This window comes from Hyaena hyaena, unplaced genomic scaffold, assembly GCF_003009895.1.
Source record: "Hyaena hyaena isolate Hyena2069 unplaced genomic scaffold, ASM300989v1 scaffold_714, whole genome shotgun sequence".
NCBI lineage: Eukaryota > Metazoa > Chordata > Mammalia > Carnivora > Hyaenidae > Hyaena > Hyaena hyaena.
This window is the reverse complement of record NW_024081350.1, coordinates 857,105-883,222: the sequence shown is the minus strand read 5'-3', so window position 1 is coordinate 883,222 and position 26,118 is coordinate 857,105. Positions and strand designations below refer to the sequence as shown.

Below are 26,118 nucleotides of genomic sequence, written 5' to 3'. Positions count from 1 at the left end.
TTAACAAAACTTTCCCATTGTTTATAATAGGTTTATTGTGGGGAAAAAAATCTCTTGAAATAGCGGCAATCATATACCTTAAACCTGAACAACAACCACCACGAGTAAACATTTGCTGAGTACTTCTATTGGGTTAGGCACTGAGTCAAGAGCTCTATTCCTATAGCTTACTCACCTAAACTGACACAGAGATTAGGGAACTTGCTCAAAAATAACTAAAGTTATCACATTAGTCAGTGGAGCTCATTTTCTATGACAACTCTTCATATTGCTCCACAAAGAAAAATATATCCAATGCCCATATGCTTTGGAAGCAGATTCAGCTCTTGAATTTCCAAGGATGATTGATGATTCTACATTCTCTTTTGTTTTGTTATTGGAAAACCAAATCAGAAAACCATATCATGAGTTGAGAGAATATGTGCTTGAGTCATTATATGGAATATAAACCTAAATCAGTAGGAAGCTTTATTCATACTTATTTCCCAAATATTTTGAAGTCCCCAGGTTGTACCTATTTTAAGCATAATGTTAGTAACATCTCACCCAAAATTGTATAATGAATGTTATTTAACTTCATTGACAATCACTATTTGATTTGAGCCTGCAACCAAATGTTTCCTCCACTAAGTAACTTTCTTCAGCTAAAAATTTCAGCGGGTTTATGATGATGTTGAAGAAGATTCTAAGTCAGACTCATGGAATCTAAAATAAGATTTTCCATTTCATATATCTTACCTTAAGGTAATTCTAAAGAATTACACATTGGCTATTTTGTTTCTTCAACTCTTTGATCTAAAGTCAGGTGCTGCACTCCTATAAGACTTTGATAAGTATTGTCTAGAGTTGGAGAATGGCTGATACATATGAACTTGTTTTGGTCCACTTGGTATGTATTTCATTTTGTTTAACTTATACTCTTTTGCTTGTAGGTTTTCATATTTTCTTCCTCTTGCATTCTCTTAGGATTACATTCAATTGGAAAGTTAAGTTCTCAGCACTAGGAGCCTAAGGAGGAAATAGGTGCACCTTGAGCACTAAGTCCTACACCTTGTAATGATGCCATAATTATAGGGAAGTACGAGCACTTGAGGATGGATCCCTTCTGCTTCCCTGGTGGGGGGAAAGTATTGGGGATTTTCCAGAGCAGCTGAAATTTGATGAAAGTTGTGTTCAACTTGGTGATTGCACCTAAACATTTAAAAATAACAGGCTCTTTGTACCACAAGCATAGGTCTCTGAAAAGAATAGGCTATTTCTCTAACTTACGCTTTCCAAGGTTAGTAGCTTAATTTCTGTTTTTTTTTCAGTCTTATTTAACTGGAGACAAAAATATTTTAAAAGGAAGCAATGGTATAAAAGAAATAAGTAAAGGGAATGAAAATTACAGCATAGGGATTATCATCAATAATATCACTATTATGTAGTATGGTGACAGATAGTGACCACGCTTGTGGTGAGCACTGAGTTATGTGTAGCCAAACTGTGGAACCATTGTGTCACATACCTGAAATTAATATAATATTGTGTGTCAACTACATTTCAATAATAATTTGTTTAAATGATACAATAGTCTCATATTCAAGAACAGTATGAATTTTCTACAGAAACTGGGAGTTGTGAAAGGATTGATTCTTCCTTAAGCACTGGCAAAGAAATAATGCCTTTGTCTCAAATTCAAAATGAATTGTCACTTACATTACAATTTTCTAGAAAAGAACTATTGAAATAAAATTCCAATGTTGCTTTGCACTCAAGTTGCCACGATTCTACCATGTATCTAAGGGTCCAGCAAAGATCTTTAGAACAACAAAAAAAGAGAAACTTGAAAGGAGGGATGATGAGAAAAATGATATCAAAACGTTTAATGTCAGTTCTAATGTTAAAAAGTATTTAAATTTTAATTTTTTTCAAGTGGATAAATTGACATAGTTTTCTTTTTGTTTGAAAATTTTTATGACTGAATTTTAAAAGGTAACAGTATGGGAGATTAATTTTAATGTGAAAAACGAAACTTTAGTTCTATTATATAGATGAATTCAATTTGTTTTTGAAGTTGAAAAAAAATTACTTCCAGGGGCACCTGGGTGGCTCAGTCAGTTAAGCGTTTGACTTCAGCTCAGGTCATGATCTCACACAGTTTATGAGTTGGAGCCCCCCCACCTCCCACCCCACCCCCGTCAGGTTCTGTGCTACCTGTGGAGCCTTGAGCCTGCTTCAGATTCTGTGTCTCCCTTTTTCTCTGCTCCTCCTTGGCTCACACTCTGTCTCTCTGTCTCTCTCAAAAATTGTTTAAACAAACATTAAAAAATTTTTTTTAATTACTTCCAAATTTCTATTATAAGTGCATATCATCCCAGGGAGTTCATTTATTATCTTAGGAATTCAGTCTTGCATCAGTAAAGTCCCTAAGATTTAGAGTAAGTACTGAGATGCAAAGACCACTCTATCTAGTCTAAGAAGTTATTCACTCACCTGGGGTTTGGGCAGGTACTCTCTGCAGTGTCTCCACACCTTGCCACATCCGGGACTTTTTCATCTTTCAAATGCTCCTCAGCTACCCCTAGGGAGCTGCTTTCAGAAGAGAAGTATTCAGGTTCTCCAACACACTCTTCTCTCTGATCTGTTTCAATCTGAATTAAAGGTACATCCCTTGTGCACAGGGACCGCCTGGTGTGGGTGACAGGGATAGAGCCATGGCATGATGAAGTTTCCATTTTAGAATCTAAACTGTTGTTGTTGGTAAGAGGAAAAGCTTTGCTTTGAGATGACACTGGGAGATGTTTGCTTTCAGTAATAGAGTCTTTCCTTGGGTTTTCGATGGACTCCTGAACCAGGAGAGCCAGCCCACTTTGCACTCTGCTCGAGGACAATCTGTTTGCACATTTCTCCGCTTGCCTGGGAGAGCCACCAGGAACAGGCTCCGCATCAGCTGCCTCAGCTTCATCCACTATGATTTTGTTCTTTTGCATAAGGGCCTTGATGGAGTTTGCCCACGTCTCATGAATTAACATGTTGGTGATCTGGTCCGTTCCACCTCTCCGATACAAGCAAGAGTCAGATTTGCAGAGACCAGATGAAGAAGTGCTACTGACTGGATGGACACTTAGGAAATCCTGCTGGCTGTTTTGAGCAAAACCATCTAAGGAGTTGGCTTTGATGGGCACATTCACCGTTAGCCTGGCACCCAGGGATCTGCTGTCTGGCACGGATGACTGTCTGTAACACAACGGAGATCGCAGAGAAGGTGACAGTAAGCCAACTGTCCAATCCTGGCTACTTCGTCTGGAGGAAGTGCAATCTTTGCTTTCTCTTTCAATATCCCTCAGCATGTACCTATAGAATTCCTCTGTTATGCTCTCAGTACTGGACTGCTTGGAGGGACAGCTTGGCCTCACACTGAGGTGGTCGTTTTTACGGCATGCTTGTTGCATGGCTGAGTTCAGGATGCTGCTGGCATTCTTGCCGGCATAGTAATCCAGCAGCAACTCAAACCCTCTTCCTTCATTTTCCATCTGGTTCACCATGAACCTGGAGAACTCCTCAGTGATGCTCTCACAGCTGGACTGCTTGGACACGGAGCTGGCCCGGCTAACTGGCTGACTTAGGGTACTCACGAAACCCAGGCTATTTACATAGGCCCTGGCATTAGAGTCCTCCTCTGGAATGCTTTCACAGCTCGAAGTCTTCAGCCGGTTCCACCTGTCTCCACTGAGTAACCGGTTCCGGGGATAGCTCTGGGCTTGCCAGACGCCATCCACCATGGAGAACTCTGTTAAGTTCATGATCTTGGTTGCCACTTCGCTGGCAAAAATATTGACAGAATCCGGGATGTCCTCAAGGTTCATGGACTCATCCACAACCCTGTTCATCAGCTTCTCTTTAAGCTCCGGGTGCTCATCTGTTTTCCTCTTGATCTCGCTGAGCCGCGGTGGTTTGTGCTTCCTCACGGTGGCCCCACTGGTCTGGCTTTCCTTCTTCCTCTTCAAGGATCGGCAGGATATGTTCGGGGTAACCAGAAACTCATTCCCTCTTTTCCATGCACAAAACCAGGGTTGTTTTCCATTTGAGTTGTCAAGGCAAATTGCTGCGATTTCGGTTGCCATGGAGACAATCATCTCTGCTAATTCTTCCGCGAAGTCTGTAATGTAGTATATGTCTGCATGTTTTGCCTGTAGCACGGAGTGAGCAGGAAGGGGTAAGTCGTTCCCTAACAAAGACAGGTTAACTTGAACTTCACTGCTTAGAGGTGAGGCATGATTATACTTCTCCTGGGCGTTTATACTGGCACTGTCCTTTGCATCCTGGGAACCTCTGCTGTACTTGCCCACTGTCAGCACCCTCTCTCTCTCTGAAGATGCTCTGCACTCATTCTCATTGTAACTGGGTGTCTGAGGAGGGTTTTCTGGATCTTCTCCCACTGTTCCTTTTAGACATATTTCCTTGGGGGGTGTTTTAGCAGTTGAAGAATCCAGCACTCTGGGACTACAGAGCAATTCAGGTCTCAGCACAGGATTCTTGAAGAGGCCTGGCTTCCCTGGGTCCCTACTATCTTGCTTCAGATAAATGTCACCTACAAGATCATTGATAACAAGACTAGAGCTATGCAGATTGCCAAGTGGCTGGCCACTGGAAAGTTCGGTGGCTTTTGTCCATGCTAGACTCGCAGCCTGATCAGGTGGCTGGCAGCCTAAGTCCATTTCGCTCCATCTGATGGTCTCGTCTGCAAGGACCATGGGCCATTCACCACACTGTACAAAATGACTCATCTTCTTGAATGTGAAGCATATCACACTGAAAAGCAGTTGATTTGTACTTTCCATCAAGGTGTCAAGAGTTTCAGATGAGTGCCTGCCAACATTGGGATCAATTATTTTGTTTCTCTGATGAGCTTCATCAATGGAATGCTTCAGAATAACATTGGAGAGGCTCTGTGCCAGCTCATTCTTGAAGTCATTTTCTGACCACACGCTTGGAGGCTTGGAAGCCGTTTCTAGGATTCTCCTGCTCATTGATTCCATGAGGTCTCTGATGTCATTGCAGGGATCGGGCCTGGTTAAAACCAGAGCAGCCTCCTTGAGCAACACCTGTGCAATGGCCTCATTTCCCAGCTCCATGCTCCTCCCTGTCGCCAAACTGCAGAGTGGGGAGGTTGTTGCATGAGCCTCAGCTGCACATGAGAGGCCACTCAGAGCCTTCACCTCTTCTGGTTCACCCAGGCCACAAACAGCAATGGCGCTCGCCACCTGAGTCATGCCACACAAGGCAGATGGAAAGGAGTATTCACTGATGGAAGGTTCCTTGAGGGCTTGGGATATCTGACTTTGCAGGTGTTCACTGCCTCCCAGTGGACGGGTTGAGATCAAAGAGTCTTGCTCCATTTTGAGTCTCTCCGTAGCCTGTGGACTGGAAATCGTTCCAATCACAGTGGCCGCACAAGCCAATGCTACTTCTAGAGCACTCTGAGGGTGTCTGCTGGCGTTCTCTCTAGAGAGTACACCTGAGGTTTCACCAGAGACGTCCATCTCAGTCCACGAGGAGATGCCTGCCTCGGGGGCAGCATCACTGCCATCCGGACTCTGAACAATGACGATCTTGGGGAGATCATTCCACGACCCAGGGACCAGCACACCCTTTGTGGAACAGCCACTGGGGAGGAGAGTACTTCCTACAGAAACGCTGACTGCGGATTCCTGGGGTGGCGTAGTCTGCGACTGAGATAATCGAATAAACGCATCCTGTAGCACAGATTCTGCTAAGTTTGTAGCATACTCACCAGCACCTCCATCTTGTTTGAGAGGAAGAGAGTTTGTGCCATTTTCATGGTTCCCTGGGCCTAAGCTGCTGCTGTGCTCAGTGAGGGCACCATATACAGGGGGTCCACCTTTCTTAACCATCCTGGAGAAATAAGCATCCCCCGGAGTACACGGTGCCTGTGATTTTTCCACATGACCTTTGACACTTTCTGAGTAATAATTTCTGGATGGCTTCTCATTCTGCACAGCTTTGTCTTTCCACTCAGATGGCTTGGCTGATGGATCGAGGCTCTGTAAAATGGTGCCTTCTACTTTTTCCAGAGATTCTTCTCCTTTAATCAATGTTGTATGAGATTTGCCAATGCATTTGTCTTCCAAAGGATAAAGCGACTTTTTCTTGTAATTCCATTCCTCCTGAGTGTCTTCCTTTGGTTTTTTACCTTCCAAAACATTAGCCGAGGCATTTATATTTTCATAACCTGGTGAAGACAAACCGAGGGCCCATTATTACTTTTTGGATAGCAGGATCTCATGAGTCCCAAATGATAACTACTTTCTAAAAATGCCTTAAAGCTTCAGTTCCCCCTCCCCTCCAAGCCCCCCCCCATTTAGAATGTTCCTTCAGGGCAAATGAATCTGCAAAAGTTTTGGGTTTTGGGGGGCACCTGGGTGGCTCAGTCGGTTAAGCAACTGACTTCAGCTCAGGTCATGATATCGCAGTTTGTGAGTTCAAGCCCCACATCGGGCTCTGTGCTGACAGCTCAGAGCCTAGAGCCTGCTTCAGATTCTGTGTCTCCCTCTCTCTCTGCCCCTCCCCTCCTCACACTCTGTCTCTCCTTCAAAAATAAATAAACATTTAAAAAAATCTTAAAAAAATTTTTTTGGGTTTCGGTATGGAATTCCACTCAGTGAAATGGCTTTCAATGTGGGATATAAATGTAAGCGCTAGAGTGGGAGAGGAAGGCACTGGGGAGCCGAGTGCTGATCACCTCTCTCCACATGTAAAGTAACCCAAACAGTTGCATTTTGGAGCTTCCCAGTGCATAGATAGGAGGAGGAAGGATGTCTACAGCAACCTCCACAGCAAGCCTTGTTGCAAAAATCAGCTCTGAAGCTTGGGTAGGGCTTGTCCCAGAGACTGTCACCAGCATCTGGAGTACCCCTTCTTCTGTGACCAAGGGTGGGGAAGGAATACATTGTTCACTGGGGTCTACTGCTCAGTCAGTCAAAACTGTGAATAAATGAGTGCTAAGTACTCTCCTGGGTTATCTCCTTCTGTCCTTCCCATAATAACAGGCAAGTATCATAAAATATATGTAGCTGAATAGAGTCACCATAATTGTGTTAGGGGCACTATTATACTCCCAAGTAATGGATAAAGAGACTGGGGCTCAGAAGGACTAGGTAACCAGCCCAGGCTTCAGAACCTCAAAGAGGCAGTGCTAGGATTCAGGCCAGTTTAAATGGGGTTCAGATACTAGTTAGCTTTATGAATTCTCCAGGAAGATAACTTTCCTCCGGTTCTTGGCAGGTGGGAGAAATGTCCTAGAGCATCCCTCAGGCATCTTTAGGAAGAGGGAGCCACCCAGCCATCAGATCTGAGCACATTAGTCAGTATCCTCACTACCATCCCCTTTCCCTCCTTCTCTCCCTAAACTCAGTAAGTGAAGATGGTGATGTGTTGGCCAAACTGACGTGGACTGAAACTTTCCCGAAATTTCACTCATTTTTATAGGGTGACTAATGCTAGGATGCACGTGTGTTTCATTGGGAAGCTCTCACCATTCCTGTATTCTTCCACCTCGCTTTCCTCCTCCAGGTGCTCCGATGCGGTGAGAAAGTCTTCTTCGATGGAAGACAGGGAACAGTTTGTGTCATCCTCCACCTTCAGGATGTTCGTTTCCACCAGGAGCTGCCGCTCCTGCACCAGCTCAAGACCGATCAAAAATTTGTTGATTTCAAAGATGATGCAATTGGTACTGTTTGCCCTGTTCCCTCTCGCACACTGGACCAAGCAGATATCTGGCAGCCAAGGACACTGAAAGTAGAGAGAAAGAGAAAAAAAATGCATTTGTTGAAAGACAGAATTAAAAAACCGTTGCTTCTGACCTTTCCTCTTCTACTAATCTTTGTTGTTATAAACAGTGGGGGACATTTAAAGTACTTGGAATCTCTTCGGGGCTTAGATTGATGAATTGCTTGAAAAAAATTCAAGTGATATTTGGGAACACAGGGTACCAAGAGAAAGTTTGACTTGGGGGAAAATAGACCAACTGCATCACATATTTTGGTTCTCTCCCGTCAAAGAAGAAATTGCACTGGACAAAGTTAAACAGGTTAAGGAAGACTTTGTTCAGCACTCTTAAAATAGGAAAAGAGGTGCCAGAACTGAGCTGGACCACAACTGCACTGAAACAAAAGGCAATAGAGTTTTTTAAGAGCTAGGACCTCAGGCCATCTGCTCTTGCTAATTGGCTTTATCCAAAGGAAAAGTAAATGTACGCACTCATCTGCGTGGCAGGAGGTCATTTTGCAAATTGGAGTAAGGCTCCTACTGAACTTAGGCTCCCATCCTTCCACGGAGAAAGGGACACTCTTCTTTGATGATCTTATTTCAGAGATGATTCCTAGGTCTTTGAAAAAGACACTCCTGGGTCGCAAAACTGGCATGAGACTTTTAAAAATGATTTCCATCTCAAAGGGGCAGAAATAATTCATGCCGAGTTCTCTAAAGTGAGTGTTCTAAAGAAAGGGCAGTCAGTGCCTAGAGTCAGGAAGGAGCCTGTCCGAAGTCTAGTCCAGCCGAGGGGAATGTTAAGATCGTCTTGGGCATCCTTCTCGATTAAACTGAGTCCCAGTTTCTCAGGCCGGTGTCTTTTTCTGCCTTGGTGATGTCTTAACCATTATCTGCAGTTAGAATTTATCAGGCGTACTGCTCATCTGAAGAAGCAGACACAGTGAGATAGGAGGCAATCCACTGCAAGTGCACTAATTAGCTCTAAAAGGCCAGCATGTGAGGAAAACAGTGGTAAGGAGGCTCACATCACTGGGTCGCACCCTATTTTCACTATTTTCCCTCTTCATATTGTCGATCATTAGAAGCAAAATAAAAGTTTCAATTGCTTGTGTGCTCAGATTACTAGTAAATTACAAACACATCTTGCGCATCAGGATTTTTATAATAGGAATGATATGCTCATTGATAGTCATTTTCAACAGAAAATTCTTTGAATGGAGACGAGTTAGTGGGGAGGAGAAAACTACATAAGTTTATATCAAGGAGGAATTTGAAATGTTTGGGGGGAATATTTTATGGCTAAATGTATGCCTTATAAAAAGGATTATTTAAATCATACGCTTAGTTAGGATCAGAGTTAATTTTGTCATTTTGGAATTCTTGGACGTGAATATACGTGTGTGCGAGAGCTAAATATGTGTACACACAGAGAAATACATACACACAGACATCCATATTATATTTCTGAAAGCAGTATATTTTTTTCCTACATAAATATCATTTATTAATCTTTTTGGTTGAATATTATAATTAAAGTAATTCTAGAACAGGTGATTACAAAATGAAAAGTCCGATCCTTCTCCAAGAGGTTCAGGAGGCTCAGAAATGGCATTGATCTATGTGCTTATGCAATTAGGTCTGTTTTCCAAGGAAGGGGGGTTCATAACCTGATTTCTCTTAAGTTTATTTGTTTATTTTGAGAGACAGAGAGTAGAGGAGGGGCAGAAAGAGAGGTAGAGTCCACACTGTCAGTACAAAGCCTGATGCAGGGTTTAATCCAATGAACTGTGAGATCATGACCAGAGCCAAAATCAAGAGCCAGACGCTTAACTGCCTGAGCCACCTAGGTGCCCCTTTGACCTTACTGTTCAAAGTGTGGGTTGTATGTATGCAGCCTTGGCATTACTTGGCAGCTTGCTAGATATGTATAATCTCAGGACCCACCTCAGATCTACTAAATCAGAATCTGCATTTTCTAGAACTCTCTTGGTGATTCCTACACATATTAACATTTGAGAAGTATTGGCCTATAGCTTTCATGAAACTCACAAATGCTCTGAGTCGTTCCTTCAATAGTGAGGAACTATTGCTGTAGAGTAACAGTAGCTGGCTTGGTCAATTTTATTCCCACTGAATTCAGACATACTACACTAACCTGAAATTTATAATAGACCTACTGGGTATGTATTATATGCAAAATATGTTGGTAGGTACAAACATGAATTAGACAATTGCCCTGGGAGGTGGGACACAATATATTACTGGTGGACAAAGCATGAATAAAAATAATTATAAAGTTGAACCAAATGAAGTTATTTGTAGGTAGAAATGTATTGGCCATTTCATATCATTCAGATTAAATATATATAACAAAAGTTTTAATATATCATTGCAGGAATCAAAAGAGATGTTAATGAATAGTAAAATAATACCCCAAAATAAACTTAGAGAAAGGTTGTATCAAATGTGCAATGTTCCATGGTTAATGCATTTTAGAAAGAAAATATATTATCTTAACAATCTTTGAAAGTGAATAAACATCCCTAGAGTCTTAGGTAAATGAAAGCCAAACAATATAACCTATAAAATAATGGTTGGTATTATTATATAATTTTTATTGTAGTCTGTTAAGCATTTTGAATATCTTGTTACCTTCAAGGCAAACACTATTTCTGTGAGGCTGGTGATGTCATTGCTCTGTTACAGGGGAGGAATCCGGCACAGAAAGGCTAACTGGTCCTTTGAAGGTTACACAAATCTAAAGAGGAAAGCCATCACAGCTGTCCAGGTCTTTTGGACTCCAATTCCTGTGTCCTTTCTGATTCTTCCCATGGCTCCCAGGCCTGATCAGCAAAACTCCAATATTCACCAAAAATGTGCAATTTGGAAAGAAGGGTGGTTTGCACCTGGACCTTCTCAAACTCAGGTGAACCAGTAAAATCAGGTGTTCATCTCATGGAGAAGACAGCCGCAGAGGCAGATCTTATGGTACATAATAAGCATCTCCGAAAAATTGGCTTCTGTGGGAAAATAATTGCTTTCACTTGTATCTTCCACTTAGTATTTTATTTGGCCATTGACTGCTATCATGATGATTTTTCTTAAGATTTTTTAGAGTCTTATCCTAAGGCTCTAATAAGGATGGTTTGAGGAGGGAAAATGTAACTCTTGTGGCAACTTCTTATTTGTTGCCCACTGGTACGTATTTATTAGTCTTTTGAGATACGTGTGCATGGATAGTTCTGCATGTGTTTATATATTTTTAATTATATGCAAAAGAATATTATTTATATCTGTATATATATATAAATAAGATGTTATTTATCTGAGATAATGCCAGACTAAGTAAATTGCTCTTTGAGAGTGAGATGTCCGACTCATTGACCACTGTATCCTTAGCACTATATGCTTTGCACTCTCCCTAGTGCAGAACAAATATTTGCTGAATGAATGAATAACGTATATTATAAATATTTTCTTACATTATTTACAGTTGTGCAATTTGATTGTAAAATAATGTAGCAATGTAAAAAAGCGGGAGAGTCATTTGCAGAGCTGGAAGGATGAAGACATTGAATAATCTACTTGTAATCATCTATGAGAAGATAGCAAAACTCAGGAGGCAGAAAAGGTCACACTCTCTACACAATGCTTGCAACAATACTGTACTTCTCTCTCCCAAGGAGAATGGAGTATTACTCTTGTACATAGTACTCCACCTGGTATCTTATTTTGCTTTAAATGACATTTTCTTTCTACTTCATCTTCCTTTAATTTTTTGGACATGGAAAGAAAGTACAACACTTTGCATTTGAATAGTCCTTCCCAGGATGCCTACATATCATTTTATTAAAATCAATGTGACTAGTCTCTGAGGATGAAGAAAAGGTATTTTTAAAATCTCCATGCTACAGAATAGGAAATTATTCTAGTTGAGAGAAGCGAGGTAATTTGTTCTCTGCACTACTGAAAATCTGTGGCATTGTAATTTCCTGGGTCAAAGTGCCAAGTAGCTTGTTTATTCCCTTCTTCACAGGGTCAACGGGAACAATAGCTATGTCCTTGGGACTACCCTTAGATTTCCCCCATTAACCCAGCTCACATTGCTGATTTATTAAAACACATGGATTGCGGTACCTGAAAAATGACATAGGCCTTTGGGAGATGGCAGAAAGTAAAGTGATATATAGGAAGCGATGAGGCCTTTTGGAATAGGGAAGTAGGAAATGTTTAAGAGTGTTAGAGCTCATACGCAATTCTTGCTGGCTCTTAGGAAAAAATATGCAGAATTTTAAGCATGCTTTTGATGGATGATATTTAATAAGTCTTGGGCAATTTGGCTTTCCCTAACCCCAATTAGTATCTGTGTGGCTTCTGTGACTCAACATCACTCAATCTTCTGGTTTCATACCCTGTGAGGCACCATCTTTTGGCCCATGGGTAGTGCCAGTGATTTACATGGAGTTAATCCACCTCAACCCTCTGAGGTGATCATGTGACCCAGCCCGGCCAATCTGAACACTGCAATCCTCAAGCCATAGTGATTGGTTCAGAAATAAGCACATGACCCATGAGAGCCAGTAGAACACAATTAGACTCTTCCGTGAGCCACCTGGAAGAGACATTCACTCTTGCTCAACTTGAACCCAAAGGGAATAGTCTTAAAGACTGTCTGATAGAGGTTAAAGAGAAAGCCAGAAAGAAGTCACAAGGGAAAATCTATGTCCTGATGACACTATTCAAATCCCTGTAATAATCTACCCACTAGTTTTTTTAGTTACATTCTTTTCATGCATAAGCCAATTTTCTGTCATGTTTAATTAGAAATCCTAACAGGCTTGGTACAGAAATACTCTTAAAACTCAGTTTTGGAAATTACTTTTGGTCATCATAGTTTTGCCCAACATAAAGAGAAGGCACTTAGAGCCATTTCTGTTAATTTTCTCACTAAGAAAATATGTTATGAGATTGACAAGGAGAAGTCTGGTTCTAGTCTTAATTACCAAATTGTAATAGGCTGTCCTCAGATTTTTACGAAGCATCTGGGGTAGATGTAGAAATCGTGGGTAGGTTTCTGAGTCTTTTGATATTTCAAAGGACTGAAGAATAAGAGAATATTTTAAAAATTTCCAGCAAAACTAAATCCCAAAATAAGAACAATTTGGAGGAAAGCAAACATTCATCGTTTCAATCTGTAACTGTGTTATGTGTCACTATCAGCATATCTTATTTGGGAAAATCAACAATCTGAGATATGATATGCCTTTAGAAATCATTATATATATATTTATGTCAATATACATATTTTTGTAAATTGACAAAGCAATTTATAATTTTAAAAATTTGTCTTCAAGTAAAGAATGTTATAATGATTTATCTAATAACCAACATCAGTACACTGAATGAGAAAAATAGCATCTGAATTCTTGCTTTATTTTTAGTAACGTTCATTTCCTCTAGGAATTTTACTCTTTAAGTCTAGGAAACTCACTTTCCATCCATGGGGCTCCTTTCCTGTGTTTATTATCCTGGCTCATTTGGTCTATCCTAAGAAATAAATAACATCCAGAAAGAAGAGATGCTGGGATTCTGGGACCATACAGTATGAATTAGAATTTTGGTATCATATGTGAAACAGAAGATGAGTCTATTTTTTTCTTAAATGTTTCTCTTGAGAGACGTAGAAAGCATGAGCGGAGGTGTGGGGGTAGAGAAAGAGAGGGGAAGAGAGAGAATCTCAAGCAGGCCCCATGCTGTCAGCTTGGAGCCTGATTCAGTGCTCTGTTTCACAACTGTGAGTTCATGACCTGAGCCAAAATCAAGAGCCAGACACTTAACTGACTGAGCCATCCAGGCGCCCCAAGATGAGTCTATTTTTGACTATCTAATAGATTTGTAGAAAACCAAGCTAAGCAGTCAGTGCCCAATGTGTGTGACCTAGTGTAAGTGCAAGTTAACACCATGAACTTGAGAAGATAATAAATGTTAGGAGTTGAGGTTAGGGAAGCTTTGTCAAAATCTGAGTGGCATATTTAGAAGAAATACAAATGAAGATCAGTCTTGATGACTAAGAGATTTTTGATTCCCATGCTATGGCAGCTTAAATATAGCTTCTATTTAAGGTTCATACTGACTTGTGCCAAGAGCTTGCCATAGATAACTTATCTCTAATGAATATTTTGTCAAGAGTTTACATCTCTTACCTGTGTAACTTCAAAATCTGCCTGGAGACTTCCAGATGTTAATCCACTTAGAAGAACAATTTCATTTTCTTTTGGCTGCTGGACATTCATGGAGCTGATAAGTTTTGGCAGATCTGGTGAAACGTTGACCAATTTCTGTAAAGGAAGAATCTTGATTAGCTTAGATGATTTCTTTTCACCTCCAAAACACTACCCCCAAACTGTGTACTTGCAAAAATAATATACCTGTATAACCATGTAAATGATAGATTACTGAATCTACTAAAATTATTATTAGATGAAGTTGTGTGAAATTGAAACATGAAGGTTTAGATTGGAATAGGAGATTACTTAAAGCTTAAAAAACCCTTTGCTTCTAAATTTTCCAAAGTAGGCATTTAATAACTACTGTCACACCATAGGTATGCATAGTCAAGATTTTTTGTTTCCTTCTTAAATCTTGGAATGAGAGACTTGTTGACTAATGACCCTCTGTTCTAACCAGGTCAATAATCATAACATCAATAATAAAATAATTTCTGATACTGAATTTGCTCCATGTACTAGGCACTGTACTAAAGGCTGTATACATGTTACATCTTTAGCACATTTAACCCCCACAACACCCCCATATGGATTAGGCACCATTGCTTTCTTTTTACACATAAGTAGCCCGAAACTCAGAGAAAATTATTTGACACAAACTTATGTAGCTAAATCAATGCCAGGTTTCTACCCTTAACTGTGAAAGATGCCAACTTGCTCAAGTCCCTCCTGCTCTCTCTTTGACAGACTCTGTACCGTAAGTCCCTTAAATGAAATAATATGTACAATTTTTTAATTCCTCCAGTACTACATGGATGAATGACATCTGAAGCTCTGTGGACGTCTCTAATGGATAATCTGGATGGGCAATTGAGTCTGAGAAACTTCAGGTGCAGCACTGTCAAGAAAAACAATACAGGGATAACCAAGTAATCCCAGGCCTGCTGTTCTGTGATGTCAAGCTGCAAAGGGTGTGCTACTATACCATATTATACCAAATAGTAGGGTCAAACCATCTTCGGCTTTGGGCGAGAAATAATAATCAATTCACACCAATTAATTCTTTTTATCAGGCCGCTTATTAGCTCTAGTTCCGGAGGAATGAGGGGCCCTTCAAGTTCTTGCATGATGTCAAAGATTTACATCAGGATCATCTCAGCCTCAGATGAGCCCGGAATCTGTAGCTGTTGGAGAATGTGGAGTGTGAGCCCCAGAGGAGTGTAGGGCTGGGAAACCAAGGTTAGAGCAAAGCGTTTGATCAAAGCAGGAAGGAGCAGACCTGAGAGCCCCAGACAAGGGCTGGCTGGTATCAAGCAAGTTTGGAAAAGCCTTGGAGACATCGTCTCAGTCATGGTGTTTGAGGGAGGAGGAGATGGGGTCTGAAAAGGCACTACCAGGCCCCGTGGGCAGGAGAAAGCACCTGTTCGGAGAGCAGCCCTGTTACCCTGGGAAAGCAAGTTTCACAAGCACAAGGAAGGCAAACCGTGCGTGAGGTGGCAGGGAGAGGGTCAGGGAATGGCCGTGATGACACCATCCAACTAAAGGGTCTCCAACTAAATGAGCATCATTTATAGATGACTTCATGTCAGCTCTCTGGTCAGTGCAGGCAGCCCTTGGCATGAGCTCCCGGGGAGTTCGTGTTCCCAGTATTACCTGCTGCAGGTGCTCCGTGCTGCACGCATCCTTGTTCACATCCAGGTTCACGAAGCAAACCTGAGAAAGAGGACAAAAACAGCCAAGTAAGTGAAAACCTGGCAGTTCTTTTCCAAGAAAGCAGGAATCCATTTGGGGCGGATGATTTGAGAGTCCTGCATACTTCGTATAGTTGGTCTGACACAGAAACGGCCGCTGTACCTTTGGGCTTCTCTGCAACCCTCTGAGGCCCTCCTCGCAATTCCCCGGACCCCACAGCGAGCCCCCTTCCGTTCATGGCGCAACAAACCAGACAGTCTCTGTATTCAAGTCAATGTCAAGTCACAACGAAATCTGTAGGCTTATAAAGGGTTAGCAAAACTCCTGAAAGAAGAAAAAAGACTTGTAACCCTCGAACACTCTGTTTAGCGTTGCAATAAACATTTCTCTCCATTTCTCCCTTTTTTCCTCATCTCTTTCTCTTCTCATTTTTAATACAGTGCATGGTAAGTGGATTTCTCTTTGTTTCAGAGTTTTAGCTAATTTATTTAATCCCATTGTATAGTTTGCCTTTTTTTGGCCATCTTACAGAAGGGTCTGAATAGGCTAGAGTATGAAAACAACAGTGAGAACATTAAAAAGTAACTCAGAGCAGCAGTAAGAGAATTGTTGTGGTTTAAATCTCAAACACAGCACACAGGAAACAACTCTACTATGGGAATTCACATGGAGTTGGGGAGAAGAAAACTTAGGGAACAAAGAGGTGAGATACATTATTTTTTTCCCTCCGAAATTAATTAATTTGAGTATAGTTGGCACACAATGTTATATCAGTTTCAGGTATATAAAGTTTTTTATTCTTAAGTTAATTTGTCCATATAAAACTGATGAAATTAATTATTTGGATATTTAGTCAGATGTTTGGGCTTATGTTGATGCCTGGAAGTGTATGCAGCCTTCTGACTTCAGTTAGTTGTTTGGGGTCATGATTTCCTAGAGTCCATCATTTACTTTTTTGAGGTTTAATAAGAAAACATAATTGAAGGATTTTGGGTAAGTCTTTAAGAACTACCTAGTTAGAAGCACCTGGGTGGCTCAGTCGCTTAAGTGTCCAACTCTTGATTTTGGCTCAGGTCATGATCCCAGGGTTGTGGGATGGACCCCGTGCTGGGCTCTGCACTGACCATGGAGCCTGCTTAAGCTTCTCTCTCTACCACTCTCTCCAGCTTGCATACGCTTTCTCTCTTTCTCTCTCTATACATACATACATACATGTAAATATACATATTAAGTTAAAAATAAAAAAAGAACTACAATGGTTTTACATTGGTAAAGTGTAAAGATCACTACTGTTTTACTCTCCCCGATGCAAGATTTTCTGGATTTTTGAACTCATCATATCCTTGCAGCATATCCCTAGGATATAGCATCTGCTTGTGAAGAACAACTTGATGGGCATTTGGGGGAAGAAAGGGCATGAACTGCCGTCCACATTCTCGCTTAGAGGTTCTCCTCCTTCAGGTTAATAAGATGGCTAAATCAGGGGATCTGAGCATGAGCACAAATGGAGACATAAATAGTAGACGGTGCTTGGAAGGAGTTCATGGTTTAAGGCAGTTTGCAAACATTCATACAATAATCGGAACTTTGCCCTTGGAAAACTGGTTCAATGTCTGTGAGTACTCGGGGGCTCTGAAGAACATGCATCTGGAACTGCAGTTGCTGAATTGATTAGACAGTCTCCCATTTACCTTGAAGAAAGGTGGGTTACCTTGACTCGGCATCATGAGGCTCTTCTATCACAGTGACAGAGGGCAAAGCAGATACCAAAGCAAGGCATCTATAATAACTACTTCTCTGCCCTCTGTTGTTGTCTTTTGTTCTCTGAAGATGCACCTCCTTTTTATTCATTCTGGGTTGTGATGTAAAACTCTGCCTGCATTTGGAAGAAACCCTCCACCCTTGCCAGCTGGGCCGAGACTAGAACAAAGTCTAAACCAATCACTTGCTTACATTTGGCACATGTACCTTTCCAGATCTTGGTCGTAAAGCGTGGTCTAGGTTTTTAAGGGCCTGATGTCCCTACAGTGTCTGAAGACCTTTTAAGAAAAGGAGTCACAAAATCAAAAATTCTAAATTACAAGAGAAAGCAGATACTCATTTATTTAGAAGAAGAAATGATTAACAAATATCAAATTTTTAAAAAAGGATAACAAATATCACAAATATGACAACTTCCAGAAAAAATGATATTTTAACTAATCTACTGCCTCTATACCTCTGTAATACTTTCCCCCTACATTTTTGACCCCAAATGATGACAGTTTTATAACATTTTGTCTGGATAGAAAAGAAACATAATTCAGTCTTAACCTAATATTGTTGGTAGATTTTGTTCAGCCTCACTAAGTTTTATTGATAATATCTTATACCTTTTCCAAGTTGTTGTCAAATTCAGTGGGACATCACTCTAAAATTTCTTTCATCCATGAGTTGTTATAGGCACACTCATCCCTTGTTATATTGTTACACATCTGTGCTCTACAAACATGAGAATTTGCCTGTATTCTCTTCTTGTTTGATTCACACTTAAAAAGGAAAAAAAAATACATGGTGGAATTATGATTTTCAATATTATCAAATAAATGTCCCCCAGGAGAGAACTTCTGTGTTGACCAGGAATCAGTGAGAACTAGTCTGGTGTTTATAAGTTCACATGTCTGGTGATGGGAAAGATTCTCCACAGACTAGCTTCTGGCATGTAAACCTTGTTTTCTCTCTACTATCTATACATTTCCTGTAGGACATATTTACACCGTGTCAGGTTACATGACCTGACACCTACGTGTCTCAATGTCTGGCTCAGTTGCCACTGTCGATGACAAAGGTATCCCTGGGAGCCATTATTCCACATGCATAGCTAGCAATTGCTTAACTCTACATAAAGGTGACCTCAAATCATATAGAAATATCTCATGTATACAAAACCCCATTCAATTTTCTTCAAACCAGACCCCACACATGTCTGTGGTCACTCCAATGACCTTCAACATGACAAAAGGTAGTGGCAGTTTGATTGGAAGATCATTGTAGTTAAAAGATCTCCCTTTTGAAAATTTTACAAGCATATAACCACTTGAGCTTGTGGGAATGGGGCGTGTGCACATGAAGAGCCCTGAATTTTAGGCTTTATAGTAAATCTACCTCATGCTAAAATGGTCCATGTGATGGTATTCCTCTCTTCATATGTTCACTCTCTGTGGCCTTGGGCTCTTTACTGAGATGTAGGCATCCACTCACACTGAACTCCAAGTGGAGAATGTGAAAGCTTGTGTCCAGCAGAGCTGGGGAATGGTGGGTATGGGTAGGAGGTGTGGTTTTGATGCTGGGTTCCGAGAAGAAAGACAATATGCGTTATTTTTCTTGCTCTCACGGAGTTACGGTCCAGGAGAAGAACACATTCTTTAAATCTGTGAAGAACATTATTATCACAGAAGTGACAGGGCTGTCATTACAGAAGTGGTGGAGAAGGAAAGTGGAAGAATGGGGTCAATCACAAGTGGCATTGCAGAGAAGGCCAGATTTGAGGTGAGCAGGCAGGAAACATTTCCAATGGCACAGACAAGGAATGGACGATCTCCCCCACCACCCACATCATCACCAGCTGAATGATGGCAAGAGACCCCGAATTAAGCACAAGGTGAAGAAAGGGAGAAGAATGATGTTGTGGAGTCCAAGGTGAGAGGCATGTCCTAGAGAAATTCCAGAAGTGAGGCCAAGGTTGGAGAGCAATATGCCTTTCTTTCCATGCTATAAAGCATATGGGCATAATTCAGCAGACTTTTTAAAGAGTTGAAGTAAAGAGGAAATCATGGTCCACTACACTCCCTGTGCAGTAAAGGTGAGAAAGACCAGAGGGCTAGTATTTTGCACCCAACAAGTGAGGCTCCTTCCTGTGTTATTGCAAGAGAGTATAAGGAAACATTTGGTAACGGAAGTTGAAAATCAGTTTCTGGGGGCTTCAGGAGAGTGTTCAATGTGACTAAAATATGAATGCCTGGGAGATTCTGCATTAAGGTTCTCTGTGCTGTGAGTTGAAAGGGGTCCCTGGGTGGAAAGAATGCAGTAGGCGGTGAGGCTGAGGCTGTATGTCTGAGATACCAGTTCACAGGGAATAAGATGTCACCTTTCTGTGTTTTCTCTTCATCTCAGTCTGGGGTGATGTTATTGAGTTATCTGTAAAATGCCCGAATGTGCAAATCTAAAAAATACCAAATGATCCGAGAAATATTTAAGTATGTGTGTTTACTTAATAATCTCTTGAACATAGTTTGTTTCCCTTCAGCCCTTGCCACATACTTTATTCACAAAGGCAGACCCTTTTCATCACTGAATTCTTAGTGTTTAGCAAAGCCTGGCATTTGGTAAGGTGGTCAATAAATGCTTGTTGATCAATGCATAGGCACAAATAGAGTAGAAGCACTGTCTCAGGTGTTATAAGCATGTTAACTGTAATAATTATTTACCTGTAATAATTTTCCTTATTTATGTAGTGAATCCCAATGTTATCAGTAAACAAAGTTGTCTTCCAATAAAGATATAAGGGGATAGAGAAGTTATAGAATTAAGTGAATTAATGTTAATCTAGCAATTGGTACTGTTTAAAGTACTTAGACTGGCTTCTTTGTTCTGTGATTAAGGATTTGCTAAAAAATTGAAAAAAGGCAAAAATTGAGAACCATATTTGGTAATAAACACGGGTAAAAGGTATTAACATTTTTCTTGCAATGGAAGCTCCTTTCTCCTCCTATAAAATACGATTCGTGTTGTGTCTGCACATGTCCTGTATGAACCCCCCAGGCATGCTCAGCTGACGTAGATGGAAATACAACATCACCACTAAGAGAACAGAGACCCTTCTTTTCTTACCTACTTAACAAAGTGAATTTTGTGGTTGTACATACCTTTCAAATGCAAATACCTCTCTTCTGTCATTATTACAGTTTTAAAATAAAATGTTCGAAGAATAAGTATCATTGAGAAAATGAGGCCACTATGATTGTGGTTTTTATGTAATCTCATCAAATAGTCTTCAAAAGTTATTTGTAGATCCTAAACATTCTACTGTCTGTTTAGTGTTATGGATTATTTAATCAAGCTATACTAGGTATATAATTCACTGGAAGTCCCTTTTTATAAATGGAGGAGATTGTAGGCATGTTTGAAAATAATATTTCACCATGAAATTTTAGCAAATAGTGATATAAGATCTATTTTGGGGGCGCCTGGGTGGCTCAGTGGGCTAGGTGTCCTACTTCGGCTCAGGTCATGATCTCACAGTTCATGGGTTCGAGCCCTGCATTGGGGTCCGTGCTGACAGCTGGGAGCCTGGAGCCTGCTTCCAATTCTGTATCTCCCTCTCTCTCTGCCTCTCCCCTGCTCACACTTTCCCTCTCTCTCAAAAATAAATAAACATTAAAAAAATTTTTTAATTAAAAAAAAGATCTATTTTGGTGCAAGCCCTTGTGAAAAAAAAAAAGGTTAACATTAACATGTAGTAAAACAGGGAAAAATAAATAATTCGAAGTGGACTGTAACCCACCACATCTCCGGTGAGTTAACTGCACTTATTGTATAGTTTTAAATATTTATTATTTATTTTTTGTAGAGATCAGACAAAAACAATTTTAAGTCAGATGAAAAAAGTGTCAGACAAAAGAAATACCATATGTCATGTAACAGGTCTGACATTTTGAATAGAAACCATAGAAAAAGAACTGGTGATGATGGTCAGGGGCAAACTCCCATTGCATGTGGACAGTTGTTTGTTTTTTTTTTTTTGAGTTGGAGAGAGAGAGAGAAAGAAAGAGAGAGAGAGAGGAGAAAGAATGAGCAGGGAAAGGGGAAAAGGAAGAGAGAGAATCTCAAGCAGGCTCCACGCCCAGCACAGAGCCCTGCCGTGGGGCTTGATCTCATAACCATGAGATCATGACCTTAGTCAAAATCGAGAGTCAGTCGCTTAACCAGCCAAGCCACCCATGTGGCCCTGTATGTGGACAGTTTTATTTTTGCATGGACTCTTTAGGTTGTTAATGCAATAGTCGAGGAATGCCATTGCATTATACATCCAGGAGGGCCAAATGGCTGTGCTAGAGTGTGCATGTGGGCAGTGCTTGTAATCCAGAATATGGGCCCTTTGAGTTCTTCTGCTGGGTATTGTCATTCCTCCCGATGTCAGCTAAATCCTGTGAAGGCAATCCTGCTTAGAAAAGGTTAACAAGAAGCATGATGTGAAATTGCCTTTAAAATCTAGGCATTTGAATGTTTACTATGACCAAATAAAAAATTAAGTTTATCTCAGAAGAAACCTAGTTCCTTCCTTCGGCGGCTTCTAACAACGCAGTCATCTGGCCTTGCGAAGAAGATGGTTCTCTTTATTTGATGGTGTTAAAATGTCCATCTATGTATCTTCCAAAGAAAAAATTGTCTCATTTCTTACCCCAACCAAAAACGCCTACTAGATTCGGGGTCCTGGACCAAAATTATCTTTGAAGGCATATGGCATTTTCCCGGATTAGTATTTTAGACTGATGATAAGTAAAATGGCAATTTATGCATCAATGTTGTTATACCATGATGCTGTCAGACATTCTCGAACACACCTGACGTTTGGAATGATAACTGTGTTTGTATCCAGTTATTATTGCTTTAAAATGATTGCAGCAATCACACAAAATGAGATACAAAATTTTACTTACACTGAAGGCTATCAAATCTCTCTGCTTTTTAAACTGTCAATATTTTAAAAAATATCTTAGAATTGCTCTTTTGAGGATAGCTATTCAAACATTTTGTGATGAGAGGCTCTGTGAAAGGTGCTGGAATTTCTCAACTGTGCCAGATATTCTATCCAGCTGTACATCAAGCCAATTTTATTGCTAAACAAAAAATAAAAAAAAAAAAAAACTATGTTACTCAAGATAATTATTTGTTTTCCCACTATTTTTCTTGTTTCAAAAAACTTTTCTTTTGGAGAAAAAGGAAATACTTAGATACAATATCTGATATACGTTTACCAGTTGAAGAACACACTATATTTAAATTTCCATTTTAAAGATGTACTTTACTGAGATATAATTCATATGTGACTTACTCCTTTAAAGTATACTTCAGTGATTTTTAATACATTCACAGGAGTGTGCAACCGTCATTACAATCAACTTTAGAATATTTCTTCATCCACAAAAGAAGATGTATTTATTAGCAGTTAGTCTCCATTTCCTTCCCCATTTCTCTCCCCAAGTCCCCCCACCCCAGCCCTAGGAAACCACTAATCTATTTTCTGTCACCACACGTTGGCCTAATTTAGACATTTCATAGAACCAGAGTCATTCAATATGTGGGGGTTTTTTTGGTGACTGATATAACATCATTTTTCTTTTTTACAACGCATCAATTGGACAATTCTTTTTTTTTTTATATTTTTATTTTATTTCTAGGAGAGAGAGAGAGAGAGACAGCGTGAGCAGGGGAGGGTCAGAGAGAGAGGGAGATACAGACTCTGAAATAGGCTCCAGGCTCTGAGCTGGCTGTCAGCACAGAGCCAGACGCGGGGCTCGAACCCATGAACCGCGAGATCATGACCTAAGCGAAAGTCAGACGCTTAACCGACTAAGACACCCAGGCGCCCCTAATTGGACAATTCTATACAATAGGCTACGTTCACTGAAATAAGTGCAATCACCATCTGTCATCATCCAGCTTATTACAGTGTTACTGACAATATTCCCTCTGTTGAACTCTTCACCTCCGTGACTTATTTATTTTATAACTGGAAGTCTGTACCTTTTAATCCCCTTCATCTGTTTCCCCAATCTGCCTACTCACTTCCTTTCGGGCATACCTACATTAAAGCTTTTTGACTATAATGTTGTCATCTCTTGTCTCCTTAGTGGTGAGAGCTTTGTCCCATCATCTCCTCCCACTGAAAGGGGTAGTATTAAGGAAAAATAATTCCCAAGGATGGTGTGCACAGAGAGGAGCCAAATTTCCCTTGGAATAGAATTTATCTGGGAGCTCTACCTTGTTTGTATATTAAATTAAAGGGAAAAAGAATGCATAGGATAGACTTGTTTCCACCTTGCTTACATTTTCTTTCACAGAGGTTATTTAGATTGCCAGTACATAGAGAGCTGAGGTAAATTTCTGAACTCTCTGGTATGTGCAGGCAAAGAAAAGCCAAACGTTGGTCAAATATCAAGCAGATGAATTATTACAGACACCATGGATGGTGCTGAGGGATCTTCCTTTCATCAGCAAATATTTAGTTTCTTTTGGAATCCAGATGACCTTTTAACTCTTCACTTTGCCTACTGTAAGTCAGATTTCAGAGAGCCACAGGAATCATCAACAAATTTAATAGGGAAAATCTTTTTCTAAGGTATGTGGAGCATGTATTGAGTGGAGGGAAGTAGTCAGAGGACTCCTATCTTCTGAATGCTGAGCTGGAGGAGGTGGTAGTTGAGATGATCTGTTTGCTGATTCTAAATCACTCATGCCTAGAACACGGAATTCTTATCCATTATCAAATTACGTACGATGATTCTAAACATCTCATCCTTCAAAAGTCATTGTACTTACACTGCTTTTTTAAAAATTAAGTCCTTACCACTCTCTTGGATGCTGTCTGTTCAAAAAATTTAACTCTCCTTAATCCAGATAATTACCCTCCAATGAAAGCATGAGAGAGAAAACAGGGCTATTCTTGAAGGATTGGAAGACAGGAATAACTTAGATCCCCAAAGTATGAACAATCATGATAAAAGAATTAACAGCAAAGAACTGGAGAAGCAAATAGGCCATGTGACAAGAAAAAAAAGTCTAGTTTTCAAATCCTTAAAAAGAATCCCATTTTCCATGGAGGGAACACATCATTGTTCAGAGAGATGAAGGCAAACTGTAAGAGGCTCTTAAATACAGAGAACAAACTAAGGGTTGCTGGAGGGGTGGGGGGTAGGAGGATGGGCTTGATGGGTGACGGGCATTAAGGAGGACACTTGTTGGGACGAGCACTGGGCATTACATGTGACTGATGAATCCCTAAATTCTACTCCGAAACCAATGCTGCACTACATGTTAACTAACTTGAATTTAAATTTTAAAAAAATCTGTAAGTTTCACCAAAGAACAATGGAAGAAATTCCAGATGCAGTAAATGACTCAATCGTGTCATCTCTTTAGCTGGCCTTTGGGTGAATATTCTCCCCTTACATGGCTGCAACAGTCCTTCATCTTTGAAACACAATAGTGTGGAAGAAGCAAGAGGTTGCACTTTGCATACAGACAAGCTGAGCTTCAAAGCCCAGCCCTGTCCTAGCTCGATTCTAGTCTAAGGAAAGATAATAAAATACTCTGGAGAATTCCTGTGAAGACTAAAGGAAATATAAAGTAAAGAATATCAAAGCAAATTGGGTGACATTTATTGATTTCTGGGTTATCATCTATAAGCATGAATTACTTGAAATTGCTGCTCTTAGATCACACAAAAACAGCAATTTCCTAAGGCCCAATCTAAATAATTTGAGAGAAAATATTTATAAAATGCAGTTATTTTTGAGAATGCAAAGCAATTAAAATTTGGGTCCTTGCATGTAGCTTCTCCCTCTTCTGCCCAGATCTTCTTTACTTGGTATAAATCTTTGCTCTCATTTAGTTATGTAAATTATTTATTGATGGAAGCCAGTGTATTATTTTTTCTAAAATTTGGAGTGTGTGTAAGTATAGAGTGCTACGTTGTTTTTCAGGGATATAAAACATTTGATTAAGAAATGCCTCCCTCTTTATTCCCAGAAGTAGTTATGACTTAACTTATCAAAATGCACACAACAGGAAGAGTGCTGTCTGGTGTTACATACCCCGAAACCAGTGGAAGATTGCAACAGACATGAAACTGAGAGCCAGCTGCATACATGGGAGTAAAAAAAATACAATTTAAAGCAGACATGTAGGCAAGTTAAAAACATCAACCACTGCTTAATCATTATTATTTAAGTTCCTAAATACGAATAGTGCTGTTTGAAAGAACTAGACCTAGATACAACAGAACCACTTTTTTAAAAAAATGTTTAATGTTTATTTTTGAGAGACAGAGCATGAGTGGGGGCTGTGGGGGGTTTTTTTTTTTGGTTTTTTTTTATTCTAATTTTGTTTCTTGTTTCTTTTTTTTTTTTTTTTTTCCTATTTTTGGTTTTTATCCTTTAATCTTTTTTTTTTTTTCTTTTTTTTATTTGGTTTTTTTATCTTTTGTATCTTCCTTGTTTCCCCCAGAACCTCTTTTATTACAAAAAAGATCTTGAGTCAGAAAGAGTAGATACCAATGTTTATGTGTACAAATCAACCACTAGAATCCAAAGCATAACTTGTTTCTCAATACAGTATATAAATGGATATACAGATTAGCTTTACTGCAAATAAAGTCAGCCAGGAA

General features: G+C 40.0%; 1 protein-coding gene across 1 annotated transcript in view; it reads right to left on the bottom strand.

The window, feature by feature from the left end:
• Positions 1–26,118, bottom strand: part of LOC120220653 (SPHK1 interactor, AKAP domain containing) — a 129,571-nt gene that overhangs the window by 25,088 nt on the left and 78,365 nt on the right. Inside the window, 4 exon segments of the mRNA XM_039217779.1 lie at positions 2,476–6,235; positions 7,539–7,794; positions 13,977–14,111; positions 15,654–15,713. Of these exon segments, the coding sequence (XP_039073710.1) occupies positions 2,476–6,235; positions 7,539–7,794; positions 13,977–14,111; positions 15,654–15,713 (4,211 nt within the window).